This window comes from Hypanus sabinus, chromosome 6 (genome assembly GCF_030144855.1).
Source record: "Hypanus sabinus isolate sHypSab1 chromosome 6, sHypSab1.hap1, whole genome shotgun sequence".
In the NCBI taxonomy this organism is placed as follows: domain Eukaryota; kingdom Metazoa; phylum Chordata; class Chondrichthyes; order Myliobatiformes; family Dasyatidae; genus Hypanus; species Hypanus sabinus.
The window spans coordinates 15,149,870-15,175,860 of NC_082711.1; the positions used below are offsets into that span (position 1 = coordinate 15,149,870).

General features: G+C 43.3%; 1 protein-coding gene across 2 annotated transcripts in view; it reads right to left on the reverse strand.

Annotated features, from left to right (window-relative positions):
- hhatlb (hedgehog acyltransferase like, b) overlaps positions 1–25,460 on the reverse strand; it is a 48,439-nt gene extending 22,979 nt beyond the window's left edge. The window contains exons 1-6 of one of the 2 annotated variants that reach the window (XM_059971754.1): positions 25,367–25,460; positions 18,021–18,191; positions 13,712–13,779; positions 6,235–6,348; positions 3,692–3,886; positions 362–571 (exon numbers count right to left, since the gene is read on the reverse strand). In XM_059971754.1, coding sequence (XP_059827737.1) covers positions 362–571; positions 3,692–3,886; positions 6,235–6,348; positions 13,712–13,779; positions 18,021–18,126 — 693 coding nt within the window. In that variant the 5' untranslated portion in view covers positions 18,127–18,191; positions 25,367–25,460. Of the gene's footprint in view, positions 1–361; positions 572–3,691; positions 3,887–6,234; positions 6,349–13,711; positions 13,780–18,020; positions 18,379–25,366 lie in introns of those variants that run through there. The other variant, XM_059971755.1, reaches the window with a different exon arrangement.
- Between the last annotated feature and the right edge of the window lie 531 nt (positions 25,461–25,991).

A 25,991-nucleotide genomic window follows, 5' to 3' on the forward strand; every position in this document is an offset into this window, starting at 1 on the left:
AATCTACCAGCTTGCCTGATTTGGATGTGGGTGAAAACTGGAGCACTTGAAGGAGACCCAAATGGTCACAGGGGTGAATGTGCAAACTCCACATAGACAGCACCCGAGGTTGGGATTGAACCTGGGTGGGTCAGTGGCTCTGCCTGCTGAGCTACTGTGCCACCCTCATCGCTCAACCAACCCCAATTCTGAAGAAAAGAATCAATTATCTGACTGGTGTTTATACAACTGAACCTGGTAAAATTTTAAACAGAGCAGTAAATTTCCAGAGATAACTCACAGTTGTAAAGCGCTTTGGAGTACCATGCTTGTAAAAGATGTCATACATGTTGTGTCTTGTAGGCAGGGCTACAAAGTTTACCTGTGCGTGGAACTGATCGAACGTCATCACTGGCCCAAAGAAGAAGAAGGGGAGGTAGAAGTTGTAGATGAGAAGGTCCAGGATTGAGTAGTTCCCATCTTTCCTCTCGACATTCTCCAGTGCAAAGCTCATGCATCGCATGATGGTGAAGCCACTTCCTCCATAGAATAGGACATCCTGGAGCTGGAAGGTGCCCGTTACAAACCCTGTCTGGGACAAGATGAAGCAGATGGCAAGAAATGAGATGGAGCAAGTTGAGGCTCTGCTAAAGAAGGATGATTGCACAGTTGGAAACTAATTATCCTACCCTTCCAACTGATGGACTGAATTTGTACAAATTGAGTCTAGCTAACCAGAAGATCGAGTACCCCTGCAACAGGTAGCTAGTTACAAACTGACATCCATATAGGACAATATCATTAGAGTTAAAATTAACTTAATCTCCTTAGGTTTTTTTTTTGAAGAGGGTGAAGTGGAAATCATAGGGACATACATCATGCAGACAGCCCTTTGGCCCATCAATGCCTGCCTTCAACCACCCAGTTACAGATACTAATCTTATATTAATCCCATTTTAAAAAATCATTCAAACTCAGTGATTCCAATGGATCATCCATTTTCAACTCAAGTGACTTGACTTCTGCTCCTGGGCACTTGGAGTTATACCCCATAATCCGAACAAGACACTTTGAATTCAGGTCATTAACAGATGAAACGGACAGCACTTACGTACAGCTAGCCTCATTCCTACTGCTCAGTGCTCTGCTCCTTTCCAGAAAGTTTGTTTTGTATGACATGGGGTCTGTGTCATTTGACATTGCAGTCAGGGTCATAAGGTGGAGTGAGACAGGCAAGAACTGATCAAATGGGGGAAATTTTACTTGAGGCCAATGGCCACATTACTAAACAAATACACCATCCATTCAGGCCATGCACTTTGCTTACTATTATCATTGGATAGGAGGAACAGGAGCCTTAGTCAGCATGGGTTTACGAAGGGGAAATCATGCTTGACTAATCTGGAATTTTTTGAGGATGTAACTATGAAAATGGACAAGGGAGAGCCAGTGGAGGTAGTGTACCTGGACTTTCAGAAAGCCTTTGATAAGGTTCCACATAGAAGATTAGTGGGCAAAATTAGAGCACATGGTATTAGGGGTAGGGTACTAACATGGATAGAAAATTGGTTGGCAGACAGGAGACAAAGAGTAGGGATAAATGGGTCCTTTTCAGAATGGCAGGCAGTGACTGGTGGGGTACCGCCAGGCTCGGTGCTGGGACCGCAGCTATTTACAATATACATTGATGATTTTGATGAAAAGATTAAAAGTAACATTAGCAAATTTGCAGATGACACAAAGCTGGGTGGTAGTGTGAAATATGAGAAGGATGCAGGGTGACTTGGACAGGTTGGGTGAGTGGGCAGATGCATGGCAGATGCAGTTTAATGTGGATAAATGTGAGGTTATCCACTTTGGCGGCAATAACAGGAAGGCAGATTACTATCTGAATGGTGTCAAGTTAGGAAAAGGGGAAGTACAACAAGATCTAGGTGTCCTTCTTCAGTCACTGAAAGTAAGCATGCACGTACAGCAGGCAGTGAAGAAAGCTAATGGCATGTTGACCTTCATAACAAGGGGAGTTCAGTCTAGGAGCAAAGAAGTCCTTCTGCAGTTATACAGGGCCCTGGTGAGACCCCACCTGGAGTATTGTGTTCAGTTTTGCTCTCCAAATTTGAGGAAGGACATTCTTGCTATTGAGGGAGTACAGCGTAGGTTCACGAGGTTGATTCCCAGGATGGTGGGACTATCATATGTTGAAAGATTGGAGCAGCTGGGCTTGTATACCCTGGAATTTAGAAGGATGATAGGGGATCTGATTCAAACATATAAAATTATTAAGGGATTGGATATGCTAGAGGCAGGAAACATGTTCCCGATGTTGGGGGAGTCCAGAATCAGAGGCCACAGTTTAAGAATAAGGGGTAGGCCAGTTAGAACAGAGTTGAGGAAAAACTTTTTCACCCAGAGAGTTGTGGACCTATGGAACGTTCTGCCTCAGAAGGCAGTGGAGGCCAATTCTCTAAATACTTTCAAGAAAGAGTTAGATCGAGCTCTGAAAGATAGCGGAGTCAAGAGATATGGGGAGAAGGCAGGAACGGGTTACAGATTGTGGATGATCAGTCGTGATCACGTTGAATGGCAGTGCTGCCAAATGGCCTACTGCTGCACCTATTGTCTATTAGCTTCCACACCAACAGGTTCAAGAACAGTTATTACCCTGCATCATCAGGCTCCTGAACTAGAGGGGATAATTTCACTCAACTTCACTCTCCCCAGCACTGAACTGTTCCCACAACAAATGTACTCACTTTCAAGGACTCTTCATCTCATGTTCTTGATAGTTACCAGTATTGCTTTTTTCATTTATCCATCTAATATTTAAAAAAATCTTTTTGTATTAGCAGCTTGTTGTCTTTTGCACAATGGTTGTTTTAACGTCTTGTGTGCAGTTTTTCATTGATACTATGGCAAACACTAGAACATCTGCAAATGCTGGAAATCCAAAGCATCTTGCTTCAAGCAAAACTCTGGATAACCTCAGCAGGCCAGGCAATATTTATGGAAATGAGTCAATGTTTCAGGCCGAGACCCTTCATCATGATCCTATGGTGTCTCTTTCTATTTACTGTGAATGCCCGCAAGAAAATGAACCTCTGGGTTATATTTGGTGACGTGTATGTACTTTGATAATAAATTTACTTTGAACTTCACTCACCTCAACTCCAATTCTAAGAGTGCTCTTTCTGTTGAGTATGCCATTAAGAAACGAGGCTCACTGTCTTCGGGTATTGTTTATTCGGAAAGCACTGACTCGCTAGAATTAGCTAGTCCAGATAGCCATGGGATGTCCTGATGAAGGGTCTCGGCCCGAAACGTCGACAGCGCTTCTCCCTATAGATGCTGCCTGGCCTGCTGTGTTCCACCAGCATTTTGTGTGTGTTGCTGTTTGAATTTCCAGCATCTGCAGACTTCCTTGGTCGTTGAGCGTGTTTTAGGTGTTAACGAGACTTCAGCGAAGAGAGCTCGAGGACCTCGCCGCCAACTTGCGCTCTGACTGAATCAGATCTGACGGAATGCCGCAAGTGCGCATGTGCTCGATCGATCACCCGTTGAATCGATTGCGAGAAAGTGGTAAATGCGCATGCGGTCGATCGATCGCGCGGTGACTCGATGGGGCCTCCTACGTACGCAAGGCGTCCTCTAGTTGCGCGGGCTTGTACAGTAAAAACGTTTAATCTGAATCTTACTACTCCGTTACCGTACCTACCTGCCAGGAAGCCACGGGCTCTATTTTAAACGTTGCCAAACTGCACAGCCCGGCAGCAAAACACAACCACTTCTGTTTGGCCAGGCCAATGCCATAGAGAAGGATGCAGTGGGACAGGATTAACATGAGATAGGAGAAGCCCATTGTAGCCAGGACTGCAAGAATACCGTAAACCATAAAGTATATGGACCTGTGCTGTGAAAGAAAGAAGAATGGTGAGAGTAAACATTGACATAAATTGCACATTCTTCAATGTATCAGAGATTCATCTGGGAAAAAAAAGGTGTCAAGGGTTTCGTCATGTTAAACCGAATGTGGCTAGACTGGCGATCATGCCTGCCGTGTGCAGCCTGAGTTTTCCCTTTCCAGCACATGAATGCTGGCCCAGGTGGTCTTTTATGCTGCATAGGCCCTGAGATATGCCATGGCCTTTCATTCCAACACTAGTTTCACCACATTAGCTTCCCCTACTCCCGTCATGGACAAGTACAGTGCGAACCTCATCCTCCCTCACAGCTGCTAAGGAACGGCTTAAGCCTTGAGGCAAAAACATTACCATATTGCACCGTATGAATAAATAATAAAAACAAATCACAGAAATTTAACTCTGAAATCTTATTACTGCCTTTCAGACACGAGTGTCCTAATTACATACAAATTACTGGAGGAACTCAGCAGGTCAGTCAGCTTCTATGGAGGGGAGTAAAACAGTCAAAGTTTCAGTTTGAGACCCTTCATTCCAGTGGATTACCTGTTAATCACCCCAGCAAAATCCTTCATTCCAGTGGTCACCTGTCAATCACCCCAGCAAACCCATTCATTCCAGTAGATCAGCCATCAATCATCATAGTAAATCCATTCATTTCATTGGACTGTAACAATAGTGGGATGAAATACCACAGCAAAAACTTCCTGCTGTTTTTAAGTAGTTAATGGTAAATATGCAGGGTCTCACCAACCACAAGCTCCATAATACAGGCCTTGCCATTTCCACATAGATTACAGCAGCCAGTCCCTCTCAGTCCAGCCTTATGTCAGTTCTAGTTGCACCTAATCCAATAAGTTTCATTTTTTAATCAATTCCTCTTGCATTGATCATCAGCTGGGACGCAGGGTCTGAAATGTCAACTGCTTATAGATAAATTCCAGCATTTTATATGTGTTGTTCAAGATTTGCAGCATCTGCAGAATCTCTTATGTTTATGATCTGGCCCCCTTGCCCCCTGTCACAAATTTGCAGGTTCAAATCGTACTCCAAAGTCACAAGCAGATAAACCAATGTTCAGAATCCAGTTTAGTACAAGTGAACAGCTGCACTGTCTTTCAGATGAGATACTAAACTAGATACTAGATGTTCTTGTACATCAGTCAATGAAAGCAAGCCTGCAGGTACAGCAGGCAGTGAAGAAAGCTGATGGCATGTTGACCTTTATAACAAGAGGAATTGAGTATAGGAGCAAAGAGGTCCTTCTGCAGTTGTACAGGGCCCTGGTGAGACCCCACCTGGAGTATTGTGTGCAGTTTTGGTCTCCAAATCTGAGGAAGGACATTCTTGCTATTGAGGGAGTGCAACGTAGGTTCACAAGGTTAATTCCTGGGATGGCGGGACTGTCATATGTTGAAAGATTGGAGCGACTGGGCTTGTATACATTGAAATTTAGAAGGATGAGAGGGGATCTGATTGAAATGTAAGATTATTAAAGGATTGGACACGCTGGAGGCAGAAAGCATGTTCCCGCTGATGGGTGAGTCCAGAACTAGAGGCCACAGTTTAAGAATAAGGGATAGGCCATTTAGAACTGAGATGTGGAAAAACTTTTTCACCCAGAGAGTGGTGGATATGTGGAATGCTCTGCCGCAGAAGGCAGTGGAGGCCAAGTCTCTGGATGCATTCAAGAGAGAGTTAGAGTTCTTATAGAGAGTGGGGACAAGGGATATGGGGGGAAGGCAGGAATGGGGTACTGATTGTGTATGATCAGCCATGATCACAGTGAATTGCAGTGCTGGCTAGAAGTGCTGAATGGCCTACTCCTACACCTACTGTCTATTGTCTATAAACTGAGGCCCCTGCTATCCTCTCAGGGTGTTAACCTTTTCTCTGGATTATCGGAGTCCGAAGGATGATCTGTTCATGCAATTATGAGGGACATGGGTAGGGTAGATAACAGAGGTTCTTGCAGTGCTTTCTTTTTGGACTCGTTCAATGGACCAATGAAATTAATGGGTTTACTGGGCTTATTCAATGGACCAATTGCATGAATTGGTTTGTTGGAGTTATTTTTCAATTAACCAATGGAATGAATGAATTTCATTGGCTCATTGTTAAATGGAATGAGCAAGTTTGCTGGGCTCATTATTCAGTAGACCAATGGAATGAATGGGTTTGTTGGGCTCAGGGTGAAGATCAATTGCCATGAAAAGTACTTATGTCCAATGCTGTGGAAAGTCAAGTACGCTGGCAGGTTGATTTTACGTTGTCTTTTGACCTCTTCAATGCTACCTGTATTCTAGGAACAAGTAGTAGCTTAATGAAATGAACCCACCTGAGGTAAGGCCATGGAAACTGCTTTCCCAAAGAGTACGTGGCCCGATAAGGCAAAAAGAATGTAGTTTCGGAACTTGGTGAACCACATAACCCACTCGAAGTCAGCCACGTCCTGGAAGAGAAGCAGCAGATGATTAGAACCTGGTACAGTCATCTTTGTATTTACAATGGTACACAGGGAAGCATTCTCACCACATATCTGATCATGAGGGTTCATCAAATCACAACGTGGAAGCCAGTCTTTACAGCCCACCTTGTCCATGCCCAATACCTACAGTATTTATACTAATTCCATTCACCTGAATTAAGTCCATATCCCTCTATGCCTTTTCTATTCAATTACTACTCTTTTAAACATTGTTAGTATATTCGCCTCCACCACCTCTTCTATTAGCTCGTTCCAGATAGTCACCACTCTCTGTGTAAAAAAAAACATACCCCTTGGATATCCTTAAAGCTGCAAGCTCCAGTTATAGACATCCCTGGTCTAAAAAAAATCTGTCATACAAATGCTGGAGGAACTCTGCAGGTTAGACTGCAGGTTAGATCTTGCCCCAAAACATCGACTACTTATTCCTTTCTGTGGATGCTGCCTGACCTGCTGAGTTCCTCCATCATTTTGTAAGCGTTACTGTGGATTTCCAGCATCTTCAGAATTTCTTGTGTTTCTGGCAATCATTCTAATTCCCTCAACATTTTGTAAACTTTAAAGTCAAGGAGCAGCAAGATGGCCCAAGGTCTAAACTGCTGTTTTCACTCCACATCCAAACAATAATCTTTAGAGGAGAATTATTGGGAATGACTTATAAGGATAGGTGGAGTTTCTAGTGCATATCTTATTGGAGTGAAGGAAGATGTGAGATGACTTGATTGTGATTGTATTGATAGACTGGACAGCCAGTGCTTTTCTCGCAGGGCAGCACTGGCTAATATGAGAAGGCACAATTTTAAGCTGATTGGAGAAAAGTCTGGGGGGGGGGGGCATTCAGAGGTAGTTTCTTCCACAGAGATTGGTGGGTACGTGAAACATCCTGCCAAGGATAGTGATGGAGGCGATACATTAGGGACATTTTAAGAAGCTCTTAGGTAGGCACATGATTGATAGAAAAATGGTGGGCTATGTGGGTGAGGGGTTTGGGGAACTGTTAGATTGATCTTGTAGTAGGTTAAAAGATTGGCATAACATGGTGAGCTGGAAGTTCTGTACTGTAGTGTTCAATATTCTGTGTTCTTTGTTCTGTTTATTTGCTGACCACATAGGCCATATCAAAGGTAGTGATGAATCAGCATAGAGGAGGGAGATTGAAAATCTCCTGAGTGGTGCCACAGCAACAACCTCTCACCCAATGTCAGCAAGACCAAGGAGCTGACTATTGACGTCAGGAGGAGGGAACTGGGGGTCCATGAGCCCATCCTCATCAGGGGAATCAGCAGCTTTAAATTCCTTGGTTTTCATCATTTCAGAGAACCTGTGTGCACAGTTTATTGTCTTTTACACACTGGTTCTCTGCCCTGTTCATATCGTCTTTCATTGATTCTATTATAGTTCTATTGGATTTATTGTGTATTCCCACAAGAAAATGAAATGAACATTTCAGTGATGGGGCAAGTGAAGTAATCCCCTTTGGTTCAAGAGGCTGATAGGTAAGGGCTAGGTAAGGTTACTGTTCCTGAGGCTCATGTACTTTCTTCCTGATGGCAGCAGTGAAAAAAGAGCATGTCCTGGGTGGTGGGGATCTAGGATGATGCTGCTTTCCTCCAACAATGCTTCATGTTGATGTGCTCAATGGTGGGGAGGTCTTTACCTGGGCCGTATCCTACAAAAAGTAGTGAATTTTCTGTTCAAGGGCATTGGTGTTTCCATACCAGGCTATGACACAGCCAGTCAATATACTGTCCACTACACATCTACAGAAGTTTGTCTAAGTTTTAGATGTCGTGCAAAATCTTCGTAAACACCCAAGGAAGTAGAGGCACTGTTATGCTTTCTTTGTAATTGCACTTACCTGCTGGGCCCAGGACAGGTCCTCTGAAATGATAACAATGAGGAATTTAAAATTGCTGACCCTCTCCACCTGTGATCCCCGATGAGGACTGGCACATGGAGCTTTGGTTTCCTCCTCCTGACATCAATAACTAGCTCCTTGGTCTTGATGACACTGAGTAAGAGTTTGTTGCTGTGGTACCACTTGATCTCCCTTCTATATGTTGATTTGTCACCACCTTTGATTTGGCCTACAACAGTGGTTGAATAAGGCACTTAAGCTGTGCTTAGCCACACAGTCATAAGCATAAAGCAAGTAGAGCAGGGGGCTAGGCACACACCTTCACTCCATCTACTGTGCCAATTGGGATCTTCAGGTGGTCAGCCATTTTAATTCCAGTTCCCATTCCCACAGCAGTCTCCCAGTTCTCAGTATCTTCCACTGCCAAGTCATGGCTCAGCACAAATAAGAGGAACAGCATTTCATATTCCATCTGGGTTGTCTCCAACCTGACCCCATGTACATTGAATTTTCAGACTTCTAGAAACAGCTCCCTCTTTGGCCCCTTTCCCTTTTTCTCTCTCCTCCTGATCCACCTGGCCCCCTTCACCTTATATCTTTTCCCTTCCACAACCTTACCCTCTCCATCTGCCTATCACACACTCGCCCCACCAATTCCCCTCCTCATCTCCCTCCCTTTATTCCCTACTCCATCTTCCTCTCCTATCAAATTCCATCTTCTTCAGCCCTTTGTCAATTCCCAGCTGGTTCAAAACAAATCATTGTTTGATCCTATTTTCTTTCTAGATGGAAGGCAGACCCCAGCACCTTGTTCAGCTGATGCATCTACTGGCCAGAGGCTGTCCCATTGCCAAACCAAGAGCAGAATTTACAGCAACAACTGACAAGGAGACCCAGGGTTGGCTGTCAATATGATGTTTAAATATACACTTGATGGCCACTTTATTAAGTACACCTGCTCATTAATGCAAATATCTAATCAGGCAATCATATTGTTCAGGCCAACCGTCAGAGTGATCTGGAATTTTCACATACAACAGCCTCTAGAGTTTACGGAGAATGGTGCAAAATAAAAACAAAAAACAGCCAGTGAACAGCAGTTCTGTGGGATGAAATGAAAGAGGTTGGAAGAGATTGATAAAACTGGTTTAAGCTGACAGGGAAGCGACCGTAACTCAAATAACCACGCTTACAACAGTGGTGTGCAGAAGAGAATCACTGAACACACAACACTTCAAACTTTGAAGTGGGTGGACTGTAGCAGCGAAGACCATGAGTGTACACTGAATGGTTTTTTTTAGGTACAGGAGGTACCTAATAAAATGGCCACTGTGTGTATATAAGCTTTCAAGCCAGTGTTAGAGGAAAAAAAATGAAGTTGAACAGGCAGAATTAAGCAGCTGCTTGTGACACCAGGGTAAGGGAAACAATCTCGGCTCTGTTTAAGAAGAGCTCACACTGTTGTCTGGAGTCATCTCTCCTCCCCTAACTAACGCAGTCTGTGTCATTTCATTCTTTTGTTCAGCTTGGGAGTATAAACATTTAACGTTGTGTCTAATTTTAGCTTAAATTCCCCAAAAGTTTTCAGTTGAGAATAAAAAGACGCTGGTGTTGGAGTATTTTTAATAGATATTTATCCCACCTGTTGCTCCAGATTATTGTTACTAGTTTCTGTTCAGACCCCTGTTATTGGGGGTCACCTGTCTTGTAAAGACACTGTCCAGAAGGCAGTGGAAAACCACTTCTGTAGAATGATTACCCCCATCATACATGACATAATGACGATGATGGTGATAAAGTGAGTGACAAGATGTAGACCTCCTACTATCCCCTCAATAACACCCATTTTAAACTCCCACTGTCAGCTTTGTTTCAACTGCCTAGGTCCAAAGCTCTGGAATTCCTTCCTTGAAACTCACGATTTTGCCTCATGTTCATTTAAAACATGAGGTATACAAAATTATGAGGGGTATATAGACAGAGTAATGCAAGCATGCTTTTTCCATTGAGGTTAGGTGAGACTAGAACTATAGGTCATGAGTGAAGGGTGAAAGGTGAAATGTTTAAGAGGGGAAGCTTCTTTACTCAGAGGGTGGTGAGAGTGTGGAACGAGCTGTCAGCGGAATTGGTAGAAGTGGGTTCAATTACAGCATTTAAGAGAAATTTGGATAGGAACATGATTGGGAAGGATATTGAAGGCTGTGGTCTGGATGTGGCTCGATGTGACTAAGTGCAACAATAGTTTGACATGGATTAGATGGACTGAAGGGCCTATTTCTGTGCTGTAATGTTCGACAACTCTATAAAAAAAGTAACTCAGAATTTCTAGTTGCCTGGCCTGTAACTCCTGTTTCAGCCCGTTCTGATAGTCCTCTTGGGACATTCTATTACATTAAATCAGAATCAGGTTTATTGTTACTGACAGTCATGAAAGTTGGTGTTTTGTGGCAGCAATACAGCACATATATTAAAAATTAAATTAAAATTAAAAATGAAAATAAATTTAATGTTAAAATAAGAAATAAAAACATTAAATAAATAGTGCAAAGAAAGAGCTAATTAATGAGGTAGTGTTCATAGACCATTCAGAAATTTGATGGAAGATGTTGTTCCTAAAATGTTGAGTATGTGTCTTCAAGCTCCTGCATCTAAAGGCATGTTCTGGATGGTGAGGCTCCTTAATGATGGATGCTGCCTTCTCGAGGCATCACTTTTTGAAGATGTCCTCGATGGTGGGGAGGATAGTGCCCATGATGTAAAAGGCACCAGACCTATTGCTGGACTCACACAGCAAACAGTGTCACAACATGAAGCGTGTGCTCACAATCAGTGCTGTGATCCTGTCATTTTTCTTTAACAGTCGTCATTATAAGTATTTTGGTCCTTCAGCAATGCTTAACTGTTAAAATATTAACAAGCTTGCTTAACAATTTAGAATATACCAAGAGGATCATCAAAAAAGCTGATGCTGGAGATACAGAGCCAAGCGACTAATAGCTCGGAGGCAGTTTCTTTTAAAATGAACCTGGTGAATTACGATAGGGAAATTCAAGGAGGAAGTTTATGAACTTTGGTCTAAGACAACTGAAACACAGCTGACTATTAAAAGTTCAGGAAACCAGAACAGGAGGAATGTTCTTTCCACTCATTTTCTTTTGTGTCCTGTCAGAGTTTTGAGAAATTCTTAGTTTGTAATGGAGAGTTGCATCACAGATGAGGCTAGAGAGATTGGGAAGGCAAGAAGAAGGGTTTCCACGAAAACTAGCAGACAGGCTAATTAAAAGTGAAACTTTCTAAAGCGTTGGTCAGAGAATTGTGAGCAGTTTTGGCTGACTTTTCCAAGAAAGGATGTGCATGCATTGGAGAGGGTTCAGAGGAGGTTCACGAAAATGATCCTGGGATGAAAGAGTTAATGCAGCATTTGATGTCTCTGGGCCTGTTCTTGCTGGACTTCAGAACAATGAAGGGGAATCTCATTGAAATCTATGGAATATTGAAAGGCCTAGAGAGGATGTTTTCTCAACTGGGTGAGTCTAGGACCAGAGGGCACAGGCTGAGAATACAAGGTCATCCCTTTAGAACAGAGATGAGGAATTTCTTTTGTCAGAGAGTGGTGAATTTGTGGAATTCCTTGCCACAGACAGCTGTGGAGGCCAAGTCATTGGGTATATTTAAAACAAATTCTTGATTAGTAAGGACAACAAAGGTTACAGGAGCCAGGCAGGAGAATGGGGTTGGGAGGAATAATAAATCATCCATGGTGGAATGGCAGAGTAGACTTGATGTGCCAAATGGCCTAATTCTGCTCCTGTCTTATGGTCTTAAAATAAAGCATGCTAAAAATATATCAAAGATCCTCCAGCTCCAGAATCCTTTATTTTATTCTCAATTGAATCTGCAGGGGAATTGCATACCCCTAAAATTAGACACAGTGTTAAATGTTTATACTCTGAGCTGAACAAAGGAATTAAATGACAGACTGTGTCAGGGAAAGAGCATGAAACTTTAACTGAAAAGCATCTGGTGTGTGTGGTGAACTACATATACCTGTCTGGACACGCCCCCCTCCCTGTGAGTCTCTCATTAAGGAACGCTCAATAAGTCAGTGACCTTTTGGGGACTGCACAGCAGTGTAGCGGTTAGCGTATGCTACTATGGCACCAGGAATCCGGGTTCTGTTTCCGCTGCTGTCTGTAAAGAGCTTGCATATCTCCCCCCCCCCCCCCCCCCATGTCCGAGAGTGTTTCCTCTAGGTGCTCTGGTTCTTCCCACACTCCAAAGATGTACAACTTAATAAGTTAATTGGTCACATGGGTGTAATTGGGCTGTGCGGGCTCATGGGTTGTTAGGGCCTGTTACTATGCTGTGTCTCTCAATAAAATATTCCATTACAGACCTGCCTGTGTGTCAAAAAAACTGAAGGAATGTAATGGAAATTTTTCTTTAAATACGTTGATGATCTTAATCTGAAACTGGCTGGCTGAATGAGCAGATGGAATCAGATGATAATTTTTTAAAGAATATTGGAATAATGCTTGGAGTGTAAATAAAATTGTTTTGAGAAACAGCAAAAGGAGGTGCAGGTTGGAGTTTGAAAAACTGACAACCCACCTGAAACAAAGGCCCATATAGTGGCAGATGTGTGTTACCTTCCATTACAGAATAGTTGAGAAAGTATCAATAGGAGCGGACGGTACTGGACAATTTTCAAGTTTTTCGATAGCAGAGGTGCTTAAAGGAACATCAGTAATGCTCCTTTAGCTCAGGTCTGCTGCTGTTAGTGAAGAGCAGATGGACTGTGGAAGCTTCCACAGTTGTGTTGACAGAACAAAGTGAAGGCACTGTACGGTCTCAAGCTGAACTGAGCCTCTGAGAGCTGGACTCCTCTTTGTACAGCTTTTCTGAGTGCGGATGTTCAATAGGGCAAGGATCGAGATGAAACTGATAGAGATTGTAGACATAGTGCAGCCACCCAGGCTGAACACAGCCCTTGAAAGCCCAGTTCTCCTTTGTACAGCCTTTCTGTTGAAGCCTGGGAACCAAAGTCACCAACTATACCAAGGCAATAATGCAAGCGAAGGATTCTAGAACAACACTTACTGTTGGAAATTATCTTTCTCATTCTCAAGTATTATTGGCCTTTAACATGTAGATTTAATTTGTTACTAACTCTTGAAATACAGTACTTATTATGATTGGTGCTTAAATATGTAAACGATGGGGTTCAGAAGAGTACAGAGTTTCTACTGGATCAGTATCTGTATCCAACTAACCAATTTCCGTATAAAAATGGCATTTCTTTGTTTGAACACCAGAACAGCTTGGTGACAGGGGCCAAGCTGTTCTCCTAGTGCACAAGTAAGTAAAATGTATTGACCAACGAACACGAGTTGTCAGAGACCGGTTAATCAGCGAGGACGTAACTGACGGAATCGAGCAAAGTCTGTGAGGTTGATTGGCAGAGCTCACCATCTTTCGACCAATGTATGTCCAGCCACGCTTCACACTTTGCTTAAAGGTCTGCTTGCTCATGTTCTCTGTGAGGGGAGAATAGAAATAATGTTCATTATGGAGACCAACACAAGTTGCTAAACAGATATTTCCTTAAAGGGAAGGTGGTTCCACAAATTCTTTGTTGCGGCCAACACTCCAATTCAGGTCACCCTGACTAATCAAGAGGTTTCAATCTCCTCTTTAAACATATTCAATGACTTGGCCTTCACAGCCATGTGTGGCAATGAATTCCACAGATTCACCACCCTCTCTAGCTAAATAAATCCCTCCTCTGCTCTGTTTTAAATAATTGTCCCTCCAATCTGAGGCTGTACCCTTTAGTCCTAAAGTCACCCATGATAGGAAACATTCTCTCCACATCCACTATATCAAGGCCTTTCAGTATTCAATAAGTTTCAATGAGATCCAGTGAGTACAGAGCCAGAGCGATCATACACTACGGGTGAAAAGTGAAATATTTAAGGGGATCCTGAGGGGGTCTACTTCACTCAGAAGGTTGTTTAAGTGTGGAATGAGCAGAAATGGTGGATTTGAGTTCAAAATAAGAGAAGATTGGATAAGTAAATGGATGAGCAGGGTATAGAGGGCTATCATCTGGATGCAGGTAGATGGGACTAAGCAGAAAACCAGACTGGCACAGACTAGATGGGCCAAAGGGCCTGTTGCTGTGCTGTAATGCTGTATAACTCTGTGACCCCGATCTAGAACTATCGAATCAAATCATTATTGAATCTCATCTGCACTGTACATATTTCACCACCCTGTCTTGGAATGTGCCCTATACAAGGGTTTATGAAGACTTTTCACCTTGGGAAGCTGCATGGCCTTGGTTGTAAGTGGACCAGACTCATGCCATGGAATCACCTGTTGGAGACACCGGAGGCAGTGTGTCACGGCGTCCATGTTGGGTTTCAGGCTGGCCCCTCCTGTTGATGCTGTCCTTCAGTGGAAGACCAGCTATATCGCCTTTGCTTGCTGCTGCACAAGCGTGTGATGATTGGACTGCTTTGGGCTTGTTCTTGCTGAGAACATGCCATGCACCCTTCAATCTATAGGACATAACACTCAGGGATTTGAGCTTTATTAGTAGTTCTTTTGTGTGACTGTACTTTTACTGCTATTGCAGTTTTATGTGCTCTATGTGCCTAGTATTGTATATGTTGGTACCATGTTTTGTACCTTGGCACAGGAGTAATGCTGTTTCATTTGGCTGTACTCATTGGTAATTATGGTGGAATGATAACTAAACTTGAACTTGAATCTGACCTCTACCTCCAAGAGGATCCCAACCTTAACGTAGGGTTTGGAGGCTTGTATTGCCTCAGTGACCTGGAGAGCTATGTTGGCTGCTGTCCGGGCCTTGTGCTTTGGCCCTTGGTAGTGTCACCAATGCCAAACAGGACAAAGGCTAGAGACCAGACTAAGAGTGGTCCACCGGTCTTTCAGGTTTTGGGGATTCATCTCAAGGCTGACAACACTGACTGGTCAAAGAAAATGTTATGGAAACAGCAGTGAAGGATCCTTCTACATCTGAGTGTGACAGCATTCCTGAGTCACCGCCTGGAACTTGCATGGCCGACAGTAGTGAATACCAAGAGGAAGCTAGTGGCACAATGAAAGAGCCCTGAAGAGGCCAAGACCAAGACCAAAACTTGTTTTGGAAATGTGCGATGGATTGGGCACATGATGCCAACCCGATCATCAAGACTGAACTTTATTGAACCCCTGAAGGGAGGAGGAAATGTGGGAGACCAAAGACAACTTGGCGCCATACCGGAGAGGCAGAAATGAGGACCCTGAACCACACCTAGGGCACATCATAGAAGTGGCCAAGGACATACAGAGATGGAGGGCCATCATTGCTACTCTAGACACCAGCGGTGTAATGGGCAGTAAGTAAAGAAAAGCTCTAGTTCTAGTCTCACTCAACCTCTGGGGAAAAAGTCTGCTTGCATTTATCCTGTCTATACCCCTCATAATTTTGTATACTGTACCTCTGTCAAGTCACCCCTCATTCTCCTATACACCAGGAAATAAAGTCCTAACCTATTCAACCCCTCCCTGTAAGTCACATGGCTAGAGTAATACTTGAATGTGTTGAAGATTCCATGTCAGAACACTGCATCAGCACAAGGTCCACGCACCAACTAATTGCACAGTATCAGCTCACGCTGCTCAACGGAATGAGTCAAACACAAACAGCCAGCTACAAGGAAGATAACACAGGGAATCATTGAAAGAACAAGCTTGTTTAGCAGCAGGACATGTGATTAAGCCAGCAGGTAATTCAGCTGCCCAACTCAAGAAAATATATCAAACCACAGTGCATACGTTCACCGTATGGTGATAGGAATAGGTCATTGTGGATACAAAGACACCACACGATTAAATGAAATGCTTTGTAATTTTTTTTTCAAAAGGATGTACATGTGACAAATACAGACACCATGGTCAAGCAGCAGTTTGCTATTCCTCTCCACACTTTGTGACACCAACCTTGCCATTTCTTTAGCATTTTGCCTGTTTTTTTTTTAAATGAGGTTGTTAGCTCAATACTCAACCCAGCATGGATGGAAAGTGTGCAAGCACAGCTAGCTGTATTTGAACCCAGGACCACTTGCTTCAAAGTGTGGTGCTGATACCACTACACCGCTGGCCAAGAGTAGTGGTTAGTGTGATGCTACTACCTGGGATGTCAGAGTTCAATTCCAATGCCACCTGAGAGAAGTTTGTCATTCTTGTGAGTGCACTGGTTTTCTCTGGGTGATCTGGTTTAATTGGTCTTTGTATATTGTCTTGTGATTAGGCTAGGGTTAAATCAGTGGTTTGTTGGGTGGTATGGGCCTGTTTACAATGACCAATGAATCTTGCTTTTTCAGTATAGTGCAAAGACAAAATTACTATAATTTACAAAAATAAATAAGTAATTCAAAGATAGGAATAATGAGGTACTGTTCATGGACTGTTCAGAAATCTGACGGCAAAACGACACATTTTACTGTATGTTTCAATGTACATGTGACAAATAAAGCTAATCTTTAAATCTTTTGCACATCCAAATGAGAGAGACATTCAACATGAAACAGCGTGTGATAGCATGGGAGTGGGGTACAGCAGGGATTCACCGGGATACAGATATTCCCAATGATGGAGTACTTAAGTAATGAAGAGAGACAGTTCCAGCGACCTGGGTTCAATTCCTGCTGCTATTTGTAAGCAGTTTGTATGTTCTTCCTGTGACTGCATGGGTTTCTCCCACAATCCAAAGACATGCTGGTTGGAAGATTCATTGGTCATTGCAATTTGTCCCGTGGTTAGGCTGAGGTTAAGAATCGGGGGTTGCTGGGCGGTGTGGCTGACAGTGCTAGAACAGCCTATTCTGTGCTCTATTTCAATAAATAAATAAATGTTCTTACTAGCAGCAGCAAGTCAATTGACGTTTCAAGATTCAAGATTCAAAATTGTTTATTATCAATCTTTAGTACACAAGTGTAAATGTGAACAAAATGATTTTTCCTCCAGATCTGATGCAGCATAAAAAACACAATAAGCATAAAGAATATAATAAACATAAATACTTAAGATTAGTCTGATTGAGTGTACATAACACGGGGAAAGGTGCAGGAGAATCTGTACATAAGACAACTGCCAAGAAATGATAAAGTAGTGGTGGCTGTGTTAATGGGTGGGAGTGTTGATCAGCCTGATGGCATGGGGGAAGTAACTGTTTTTGAGTCTGGTGGTCTTGATGTGGAATTTTCCACAGCAGCAGAATGGAGGGAATGAGAACAGACTGTTGTATTAGACTGTTTAATCGTCATTATCTTTTGCAGGTTTAACAGTTTCTGTCTGCTAGTATTTTTATAACTATCTATATATATGTAACTGTTTAGTATGTTTCCTAGTGGTCACACTATGTATATGAAATTGTTCAGTGTGTCCCCAGTAGTTACATTGTATGATTCTGAAAGCCTCTTGCATTCTGTTTGAATACTGACTATCTGATTGGTTAACTCTTATCTACAAATTTGATAGGAATTTTTCTTATCTATGGTATTAAAAGAGCTGACACATTGCTCCACTATTCTCTCTTTCCCTTACTAGACCCCTGTTACTATCTCCGGTTCTCTTTGTTCTCTTAGAGCTTAATAAAACAATAGTGAAACAACAAGTTTTATGCCTCTGACTTGACTTCTGAAAGAACCTTGGATTAAAAACATCAGAATCTAACAGGATGTTGACTGAGAAACGTCCTGCATGTTACCTGTCGATGCTTCATAGACCCAGCTGGCCGACCACAGCACCGCCAGGGTCAGCACCAAACTATAAAGGTACAGTTCAACCTTGGGTAAAGCAGTCTTGACACCCATGTCTGCAGTTCACTGATGTTCAAAATTCAAATTTTCAATCCGGTGTTGGGATCAGAAGACCAAAACTAAGAGAAGAAGGGAAAAAGAATAAGAGAAAAAATGTGAGTTAGAACCAGTTAGAAATTGAAGCAATGACCCGGTACCCTGACTAAATAATCTGCAACGCTGATGAACATTTTGCAAGCTGGGTACGAAGATGATCAGCTTCACTTGTCACATGTACAGTGAAATATTTCATTTGTGTCAATGACCAACACAGTTAGAGGATGTGCTGAGAAGCTGCAAGTGTTGCCACGTTTCCGGCACCAACAAAGCATGCCCACAACTTACTAACTGTATGTAACCTGTAATCCCTTTTTTGGAATGTGGTTGTTTATCTGCCCAATTAGCTGCGGTCCTTCAATGATTCTCTTACGGTTCTTGGATTTACTGAGTATTCCTGCAAAAAAACAAAGCTCAGGATTGTATACGGTGACAAATATGTACTTTGTTAGTAAATTAACTGAACTTTGTAACCAGAGGAAACACGCATGGTCATGGGGAGGTCTCCTCACAGACAGTGGCAGCAATTGAAACATTAACCACGATGCTCCTGTGCCACCATTCTGCCTGCCTCTTAAACTGTGCACGTGCCTGCCAATGTTTCGGGAAGGATGCTGATCTCTCCTGCTCCAACCTCTTCTTCCATACTGCACCCTCTGGGGAATGCCCTGAACTGACTTTGATTCTGATAATGCCCACTGGAGAATTGGAAACAGTTAATCATTTGTGGTTTGTTTTATTTAAGGATACAGCATGGTAACAGACCCTTGCAGCCCAACGAGGCTGCGCCACTCAGTTACACTCAGTTAGCCTATTAACCTGTCCATCTTTGGAACGTGAGAGGAAATGAAGCACCCAGAGAAAACCCACACAGTCACAGGGAGAACATACAACTCCTTACGTGCAGCGGCAGGAATTGAACCCGGGTTGATTTAACAACTGGCACTATAAAGCATTGTGGTAACTGCTATTCTACCATGCCACCTATGGTAGGCACAAGAACATGGGAGTGCTCAGTGGCGCCTCTAGAAGAACTGTCACCTCACATGTGAAGCAAATGTTATAACTACTACACCTGACCTCAGGCACTGTCTGAAGTTAGCACATTATCTACAACTTCGTGGGCTCTTCCTAGTTTCTTCCCACGTCTCTCAGAGATGAGTAACACACACAAAGTGCTAGAGTCAGCAGGTCCGGCAGTCAGGAAGCATCGGCAGAGAGGAATAAACATTTCAGGCCGAGATGCTTCACCAGCTCTGGAAAGGGAGACAGCAAAAGCCACAAGTAGAAGGGGTGTGGTGGGGAGGGGGAAGTGAGTACAAACTGGCAGGTAATAGGTGACCAGGTGAAGGGGTATATGGGTTGGGGAGGTGGATGAAGTATGGAGCTGGGAGGGGATAGGTGGAAGAGAGAAAGGGATGAGAAAGAAGGAATCTGATAGGAGAAGGCAGTGGACCTTGGGAGAAAAGGAAGGAGAGGGGCATCGGAGGGAGGAGATGGACAGATGAGAAGGGGGAGGGGGGAAATTACTGGAAATTAGAGAAATGGAGGTTAGAGAAAAGAAGTTAAAGATGCTCATGCCATCAAATTGGAGGCTACCCAGATGGAGTATGAATTGTTGCTGAATGTGGCAAAGGTGCTGGATGAAACGGTCTCCTAATCTTAGACATGAGGGTTGGTAAGTTATTTAGTCATTGTTAATTATCCCTCCCCTCCATGTGACCGTAACCATGTGCTTGACGAGACAGCTCCTGTGATCTGCCATGCTCATTTTGTTCCTTTGGGACTTTTCTCCAGGGGTGAAGCTGAGGATCGAGGCCCGAGGGTCAAATCAGAAATCTGGAAGTCAAGTTCCATTGGCTGGAGACTCAGGTTTGCAAATCTCTGTGGGTAGTTGAACGCCCAATGTCTGCATGTCCAAGTCAGGATCCAAGTGCAATAGAGGCTGGAGGCTGTAGAAGCCAGCCTGCCTTGAAGATAGAGGACTGTGTGTGTATATGAGAGGGAGGGGATTAGTTTTGCTAATGTTTGTTGCTTGTGTGTTCTGCCGAGCATTGTGGACATGATTTGTTGACATTGGCGACACTTGCAGGCTACCTCCAACACACCTTTGGCTGTGTTGGGTTGTTCAAAGTATATTTATTATCAAAGTACATATATGTCACCATATACAGCCTTGTGATTCATTTTCTTCTAGGCATTCACAGTAAATCTGAAAACCATAATAGGATTAATGAAAGACTCACCCAATAGGGCAGTCAAACAACCAATGTACAAAAGACAACAAACTGTGCAAACACAAAGGAAAAGAGAAATTACACACACACACACACACACACACACACACACACACACACACACACACACAAATAAACAAACAAACAAGCAAGCAAGCAATAAGCTTTTCAGTGATGGACACAGTCCAGTCCATCACAGAAAAAACCCTCCCCACCATTGGGCACATCTACAATGAGCTCTGTCACAAGAAAGCAGTGTTCTCACTGATTTGATTTGAGGCAAATGACACATGTCTTTGTAGCTTCCATGTGCGAATGATAGATAAGCTTGAATCTTGAATCATTTTAGAGGTGACGTTGGAGTAAAATAGACTCAGACCCACATTAGCACTGGGCTGTCGACCCGTATTATCTGTGGGCCGTCGGATAACATCTGTGGATGAACATTACAGGGGTTTGTTGCTGTCACAGAAAAATAGACTTGCAGCTTTCATAGCAAAACCTGTGGAAAACTGCCCAACACTGGTCCAAACAACAGCACTCGCTTTTGTACAGGCTCCCAACAGACACTGAGTCCCAGTGCAGAGAAACGTAGAAAACATACGGCACAATACAGACCCTTCGGCCCACAGAACTGTGCAGAGCAATACAAGACTACTGCAGTGAAATCAATACTGCTTCTAAACAGCTTTGTGGGCCAGAAGCCAAGGGCATTTAAAGTTTGGCTAACAAGTGGTGCCTACAATGCATCCTAACCATGCCTCACCCATTCAGAAAATGGGCTAATTAAGTCAGAATCAGGTCCATTTATTACATGTATACCAAAATGTACACTGAAATGAATCATTTGCATTAGCGACCGACACAACCTAAGGAAGTGTAGGGGGTAGCCCAAGGGCCCACAGTGTTCAGCAGAGCAATACAAGCAACTACAAGAAGTCGAGCCCTTTTCCTCCCTGCTACTCACTCACACACAGAGACAGGTCTCCACCTCCAGGCATCCAGCGGACATCCACATCATTGGCCTTCAAACACAGAGCGGAAGCCTAGACTCCAGCCTGACCTCTAATTCCCCCGTATCCTTGTCTCTAAACCCTAACACTCCCCCCTTTGTCCTCAAAACCATCCCCGCAAACCTAAGCTAAGATTAAGTGAACCACAACCTCGACAGAGAACATAGCTCAGAGCCATCTTGACCGCATGTACATAGGAGACCACATATAGAAAGCTGTACGGTGAAAGCCTTTTATAACCAAAACAAATACTTCTACTTTTCAGCATGCCCCACAGTAGCAGTTAATTTCTGGGAGAACTGATTCTGAGAAAGGTTCATAATGCAGGTAGATGCAGATATGTTACTCCCTCTGGTCGAGAACCCAGGAGCAGTCTCAGGCTGAAGGTCAGCCAGAGGCAGGTAATCATGGACACAGCTCAGCACAACATAGAAACCAACCTCCCCTCTGTAGACTCTACACTTCTTACTGCCTTGGTAAAACAGCCAATCAACTGCAATCTGGTCTCTTTTCTTTCTAGCCTGATGAAATGTTGATTATCCATTTCCCTCCGTAGATGCTGCCTGATTCACTTAAGTATGTGCCTGAAAGGTTGTACCACCAAGCTAAAGGGCAGCTTCTATCCTGCAGTTATATGACTATTGAATTGTCCTGACATATGATAAGATTGGCTCTTGACTTCACAATCTATTCATTACGATCTTGCACATTATTGTCTACCTGCGCTGCACCTTCTCTGTAACTATAACACTTTATACTGTATTCTGTTACTGTTCTCCCCTTCTAAGCTTTTGCTTTAGATATACCCAATGATATGGCCTCCACAGCTGTCTGTAGCATTTAATTCCACAGATTTACCACCTTCTGGCTAAAGAAATTCCCCATCATCTCTGTTCTAAAGAGATACCTTCTACATTGAGGTTGTGCCCTGTGGTCCTAGACCCTACCACTATAGGAAAGATCCTCTTCGTATCCACTCTATTTATGCATTTCCATATTCAATAGGTTTCAGTGAGATCCCTCTTCATTCTAAACAACAGTGAGTACAGGTTCAGACCCATCAAATGCTCCTCATATATTAACCCTTTCATTCCTAGAATCGTTCTCATGAACCTCCTCTGGACCCTCTCCAATGCCAGTACATTCTTAGACAAGCGGGCAGAACTGCTTACAATACTCCAAAGTGCTGGCAGACCAATTATAAACCATCAGCCTTGCTTTTATATTCTAGTCCTCTTGAAGTGAAGGCTAACATTGTATTTGCTTTCTTTAACACTGACTCAATCAGCAAGTTAACCTTTAGGGAACCCTGCACAAAGACACCCAAATACCTTTGCACCTATGATTTCTGAATTTTCTCCCTGTTTAGAAGATAGCCAATGACTTTATTCCTCCTATTAAAGTGCATGACCGTACACTTCCTGATACTGTATTCTATCTGCAACTTCTTTGCCCATTCACCTGATCTGTCTTAGTCCTTCTGCGGACTCTCTGCTTCTTCAACACCACCAGCTTCTCCACCTATCTTTGTATTGACAACAAACTTGGCCACAAAGCTATCAAGAAGCAGTCAACACTGATCCCTGCGGAACACCACTGTCACCTGCAGCCATCCAGACAAGGCCCCTTTTATTCCCATTCTTTGCCTCCTGCCAGTCAACCAATCTTCTATCGCTTCTAGTATCTTTCCTGTAATACCACGGGCTCTCATTAAGTAGCCTCATGTGCAGCGCCTTGTCAAAGGTCTTTGAAAAATCAAATACTCAGCACCACTGACTCATTTGTCTATCCTGCCAATTATTTTCTCAAAGAATTCCAACAGATCTGTCAGACAAGATTACCCCTTATAAAACCACACTGAATTTGGCCTATTTTATCATGTGCCTCTGAATACCCTGAAATCTCATCCTTAATAATGAACTCCAACATCTTCCCAAGCATTGAAGTCAGACTAACTGGTCTATAATTTCCTTTGTTTTGTCTATGCAACTCCCTTGTCCATTCATCCCCGCCCCCATCCCTTCCCACCAATCTCCATCCTGGCACTTATCCTTGTATGCGGAACAAGTGCTACACCTGCTCTTACACTTCCTCCCTCACCACCATTCAGGGCCCCAGACAGTCCTTCCAATTGAGGCGACACTTCACCTGTGAGTCGGCTGGTGTGGTATACCGTGTCTGGTGCTCCTGGTGCGGCCTTCTATATATTGGTGAGACCCGACGCAGACTGGGAGACCGTTTTGTTGAACACCCAGAGAAAGCAGGATCTCCCAGTGGCCCCACATTTTAATTCCACATCCCATTCCCATTTTGATACGTCTCTCCATTGCCTCCTCCACTGTCAAGATGAAGCCACACTACAGATTACAGAGGAAGAGGTGTTTGCTGTTTTGAGACAAATTAGGACCGATAAATCCCAAGGGCTTAACACATGTTCCCTTGGATCCAGCTTTTCACTGAGGTTGGGTGAGACTACAACTAGAAGTCGTTGGTTAAGGGTGAAAGTAAAATGTTTACGAGGACCCTGAGGGGGAATATCTTCACTCAGAGGCTGGTGAGTGTGCGGAAGGAGCTGACAGTGCAAGTGGTGAATAGTTACTCTATACTTATGGGTAGTTTTTCCCATGAATTCTATCGTATTTCTTTATTTTCCTGTGAATGGCTGCAAGAAAATGAATCAGAGTTGTATATGGTGATATTTATGTACTTTGATAATAAATTTACCTTGACTTTGATTAGAGATGAGAATGATTTATTTAACATCCACTAACTCCTGGCTTCATGCACAGATTGCTTCTTTGGTCTCCAATGAACCCTACTTTTTCCAATGTTCTTGCCCTTAATATATTTTAAATACTCCAGGATTTTCCTTGACCTTCTTCAACAACTGCATCTCATTACCCCTTTTGTCTTTCTAATTTCCTTTTTAGATACCCTCCTACTTTCAAGTACTCCTGAAAGTTCTCATTTTTCGGTCTTTATCAGATGCCCCCTTTTATCAATCCAACCCGGTTTTTAAAGATAAATATTTGAAGTTTAAAGATTGGTTCTATTTGCCGCATGTACACTGAAACAGAGTCAACAACCAACACAGTCTGAAGACACCAAAACAGCATGTCCACAACTCACTAATCCTAACCCGTACGTTTTGGGAATATGGGAGGGAACCGGAGCACCCGGAGGAAACCCATGTGGTCACAGGGAGAACGTACAAACTCCCTACTGATAGCAGCAGCAATTGAACCCCAATCCTATAGTTCGCCTTGTAAAGGGTAATGTTAGCTGCTTTTTTTCATTTGGTATTAACTCAATGTATGAAATGGATGGCATGCAAACGCAAGTTACTCTGTATGGAGGTAGGAAACAATAATAAATCAAACCAGTTTCTTGGGTTTCTTGTCCTCATCCTTCATTCTTAATGGAACACGTTGATGCTAAACGCCCACAATTTGATTCCTACTTGTCAGATACAGAATTAAGTTTAAAACCAATGAGAGTTTGGTTTCACTCAATACTCAATGAACCTTCAAATTGTAAATACAGAGAACGACCCCTGGGGCTCAGAGATTTGGTTTTAAATCGTTTGCTCCCACGGCCGCAGCGACTGGAGACAATTAGGTGATAGAAAAGGAAGAACCGGCGAGAGCAAACCGGATAATTGCTGTAGTGGAAGCTAAACCGAGCAACCTTGGCTCACACCAGCTCCCGCAGTGATATTCGATACCCCTATGGATGGGCGGTTCGAAACTCACCGCAGAAACTGATTTTATTAACGTACCGTTCCTTTAAACAAAAGGTACAATATTGCGGCGGAGATTGCGCAAATTACGCAGACTCTTCTTTAGAGGCATAGGTAGAAAAACAGCCATTTGGTTATCTTGTCACTCTCGACTAAACGTATAAGGCAGCAGTCTGCAATTATAGTTCAACACACATCATGTTTGTTACCTTGAATCCAGCTGACTGATAGGCGCGCAAAACACACCTTGAAGTAGGAAGGACTCACAGCCTTATTGATAATGAGACCGAAGGGAAAAAAAGAACGCCTTTCTAACTTAGTCCCATTTTTTGCTTATAGGGTGAGCCTCGACTTGTGCAGCGGGATAGCTCAGATGAGTATTTTTAAATTCAGCCGAGCCCGACGCATTTGGCTCGGCCCCGTACAGCTGTCTATCAACCCCGTCCGTGCTCAGCAATTTTGGGAGAGAGGAGGGGTGGGGTCGAGAGAACGAGTGTTTGGTCTATCCCAGAACAGCAAAGTCCACCAGCCGCAGAGGTGCTGGACGATTTGCCCACTCTCCCCTCCTGGCACGCTTCTGCGCCACTTCGAGAAGATGTTATTTAGCTTGTCAGTACAATGTTATCGATTGCACAGTAGTTTCCCGTCAGATTAAACTGCTGTTCGAATTCCTTGCTGCTAAAGGAGAGGATTCTTCGCTGTTAACAATGCACATACTCAACGCAGTGATGTAAATCAGGGCAATAGATTTCAGATGGTCAGGACGGATGACTAAAAAAACCCCGAACCCAAACAAAAGAAGAGTGCAGATATTGGGATTCTGAAATAAAATCA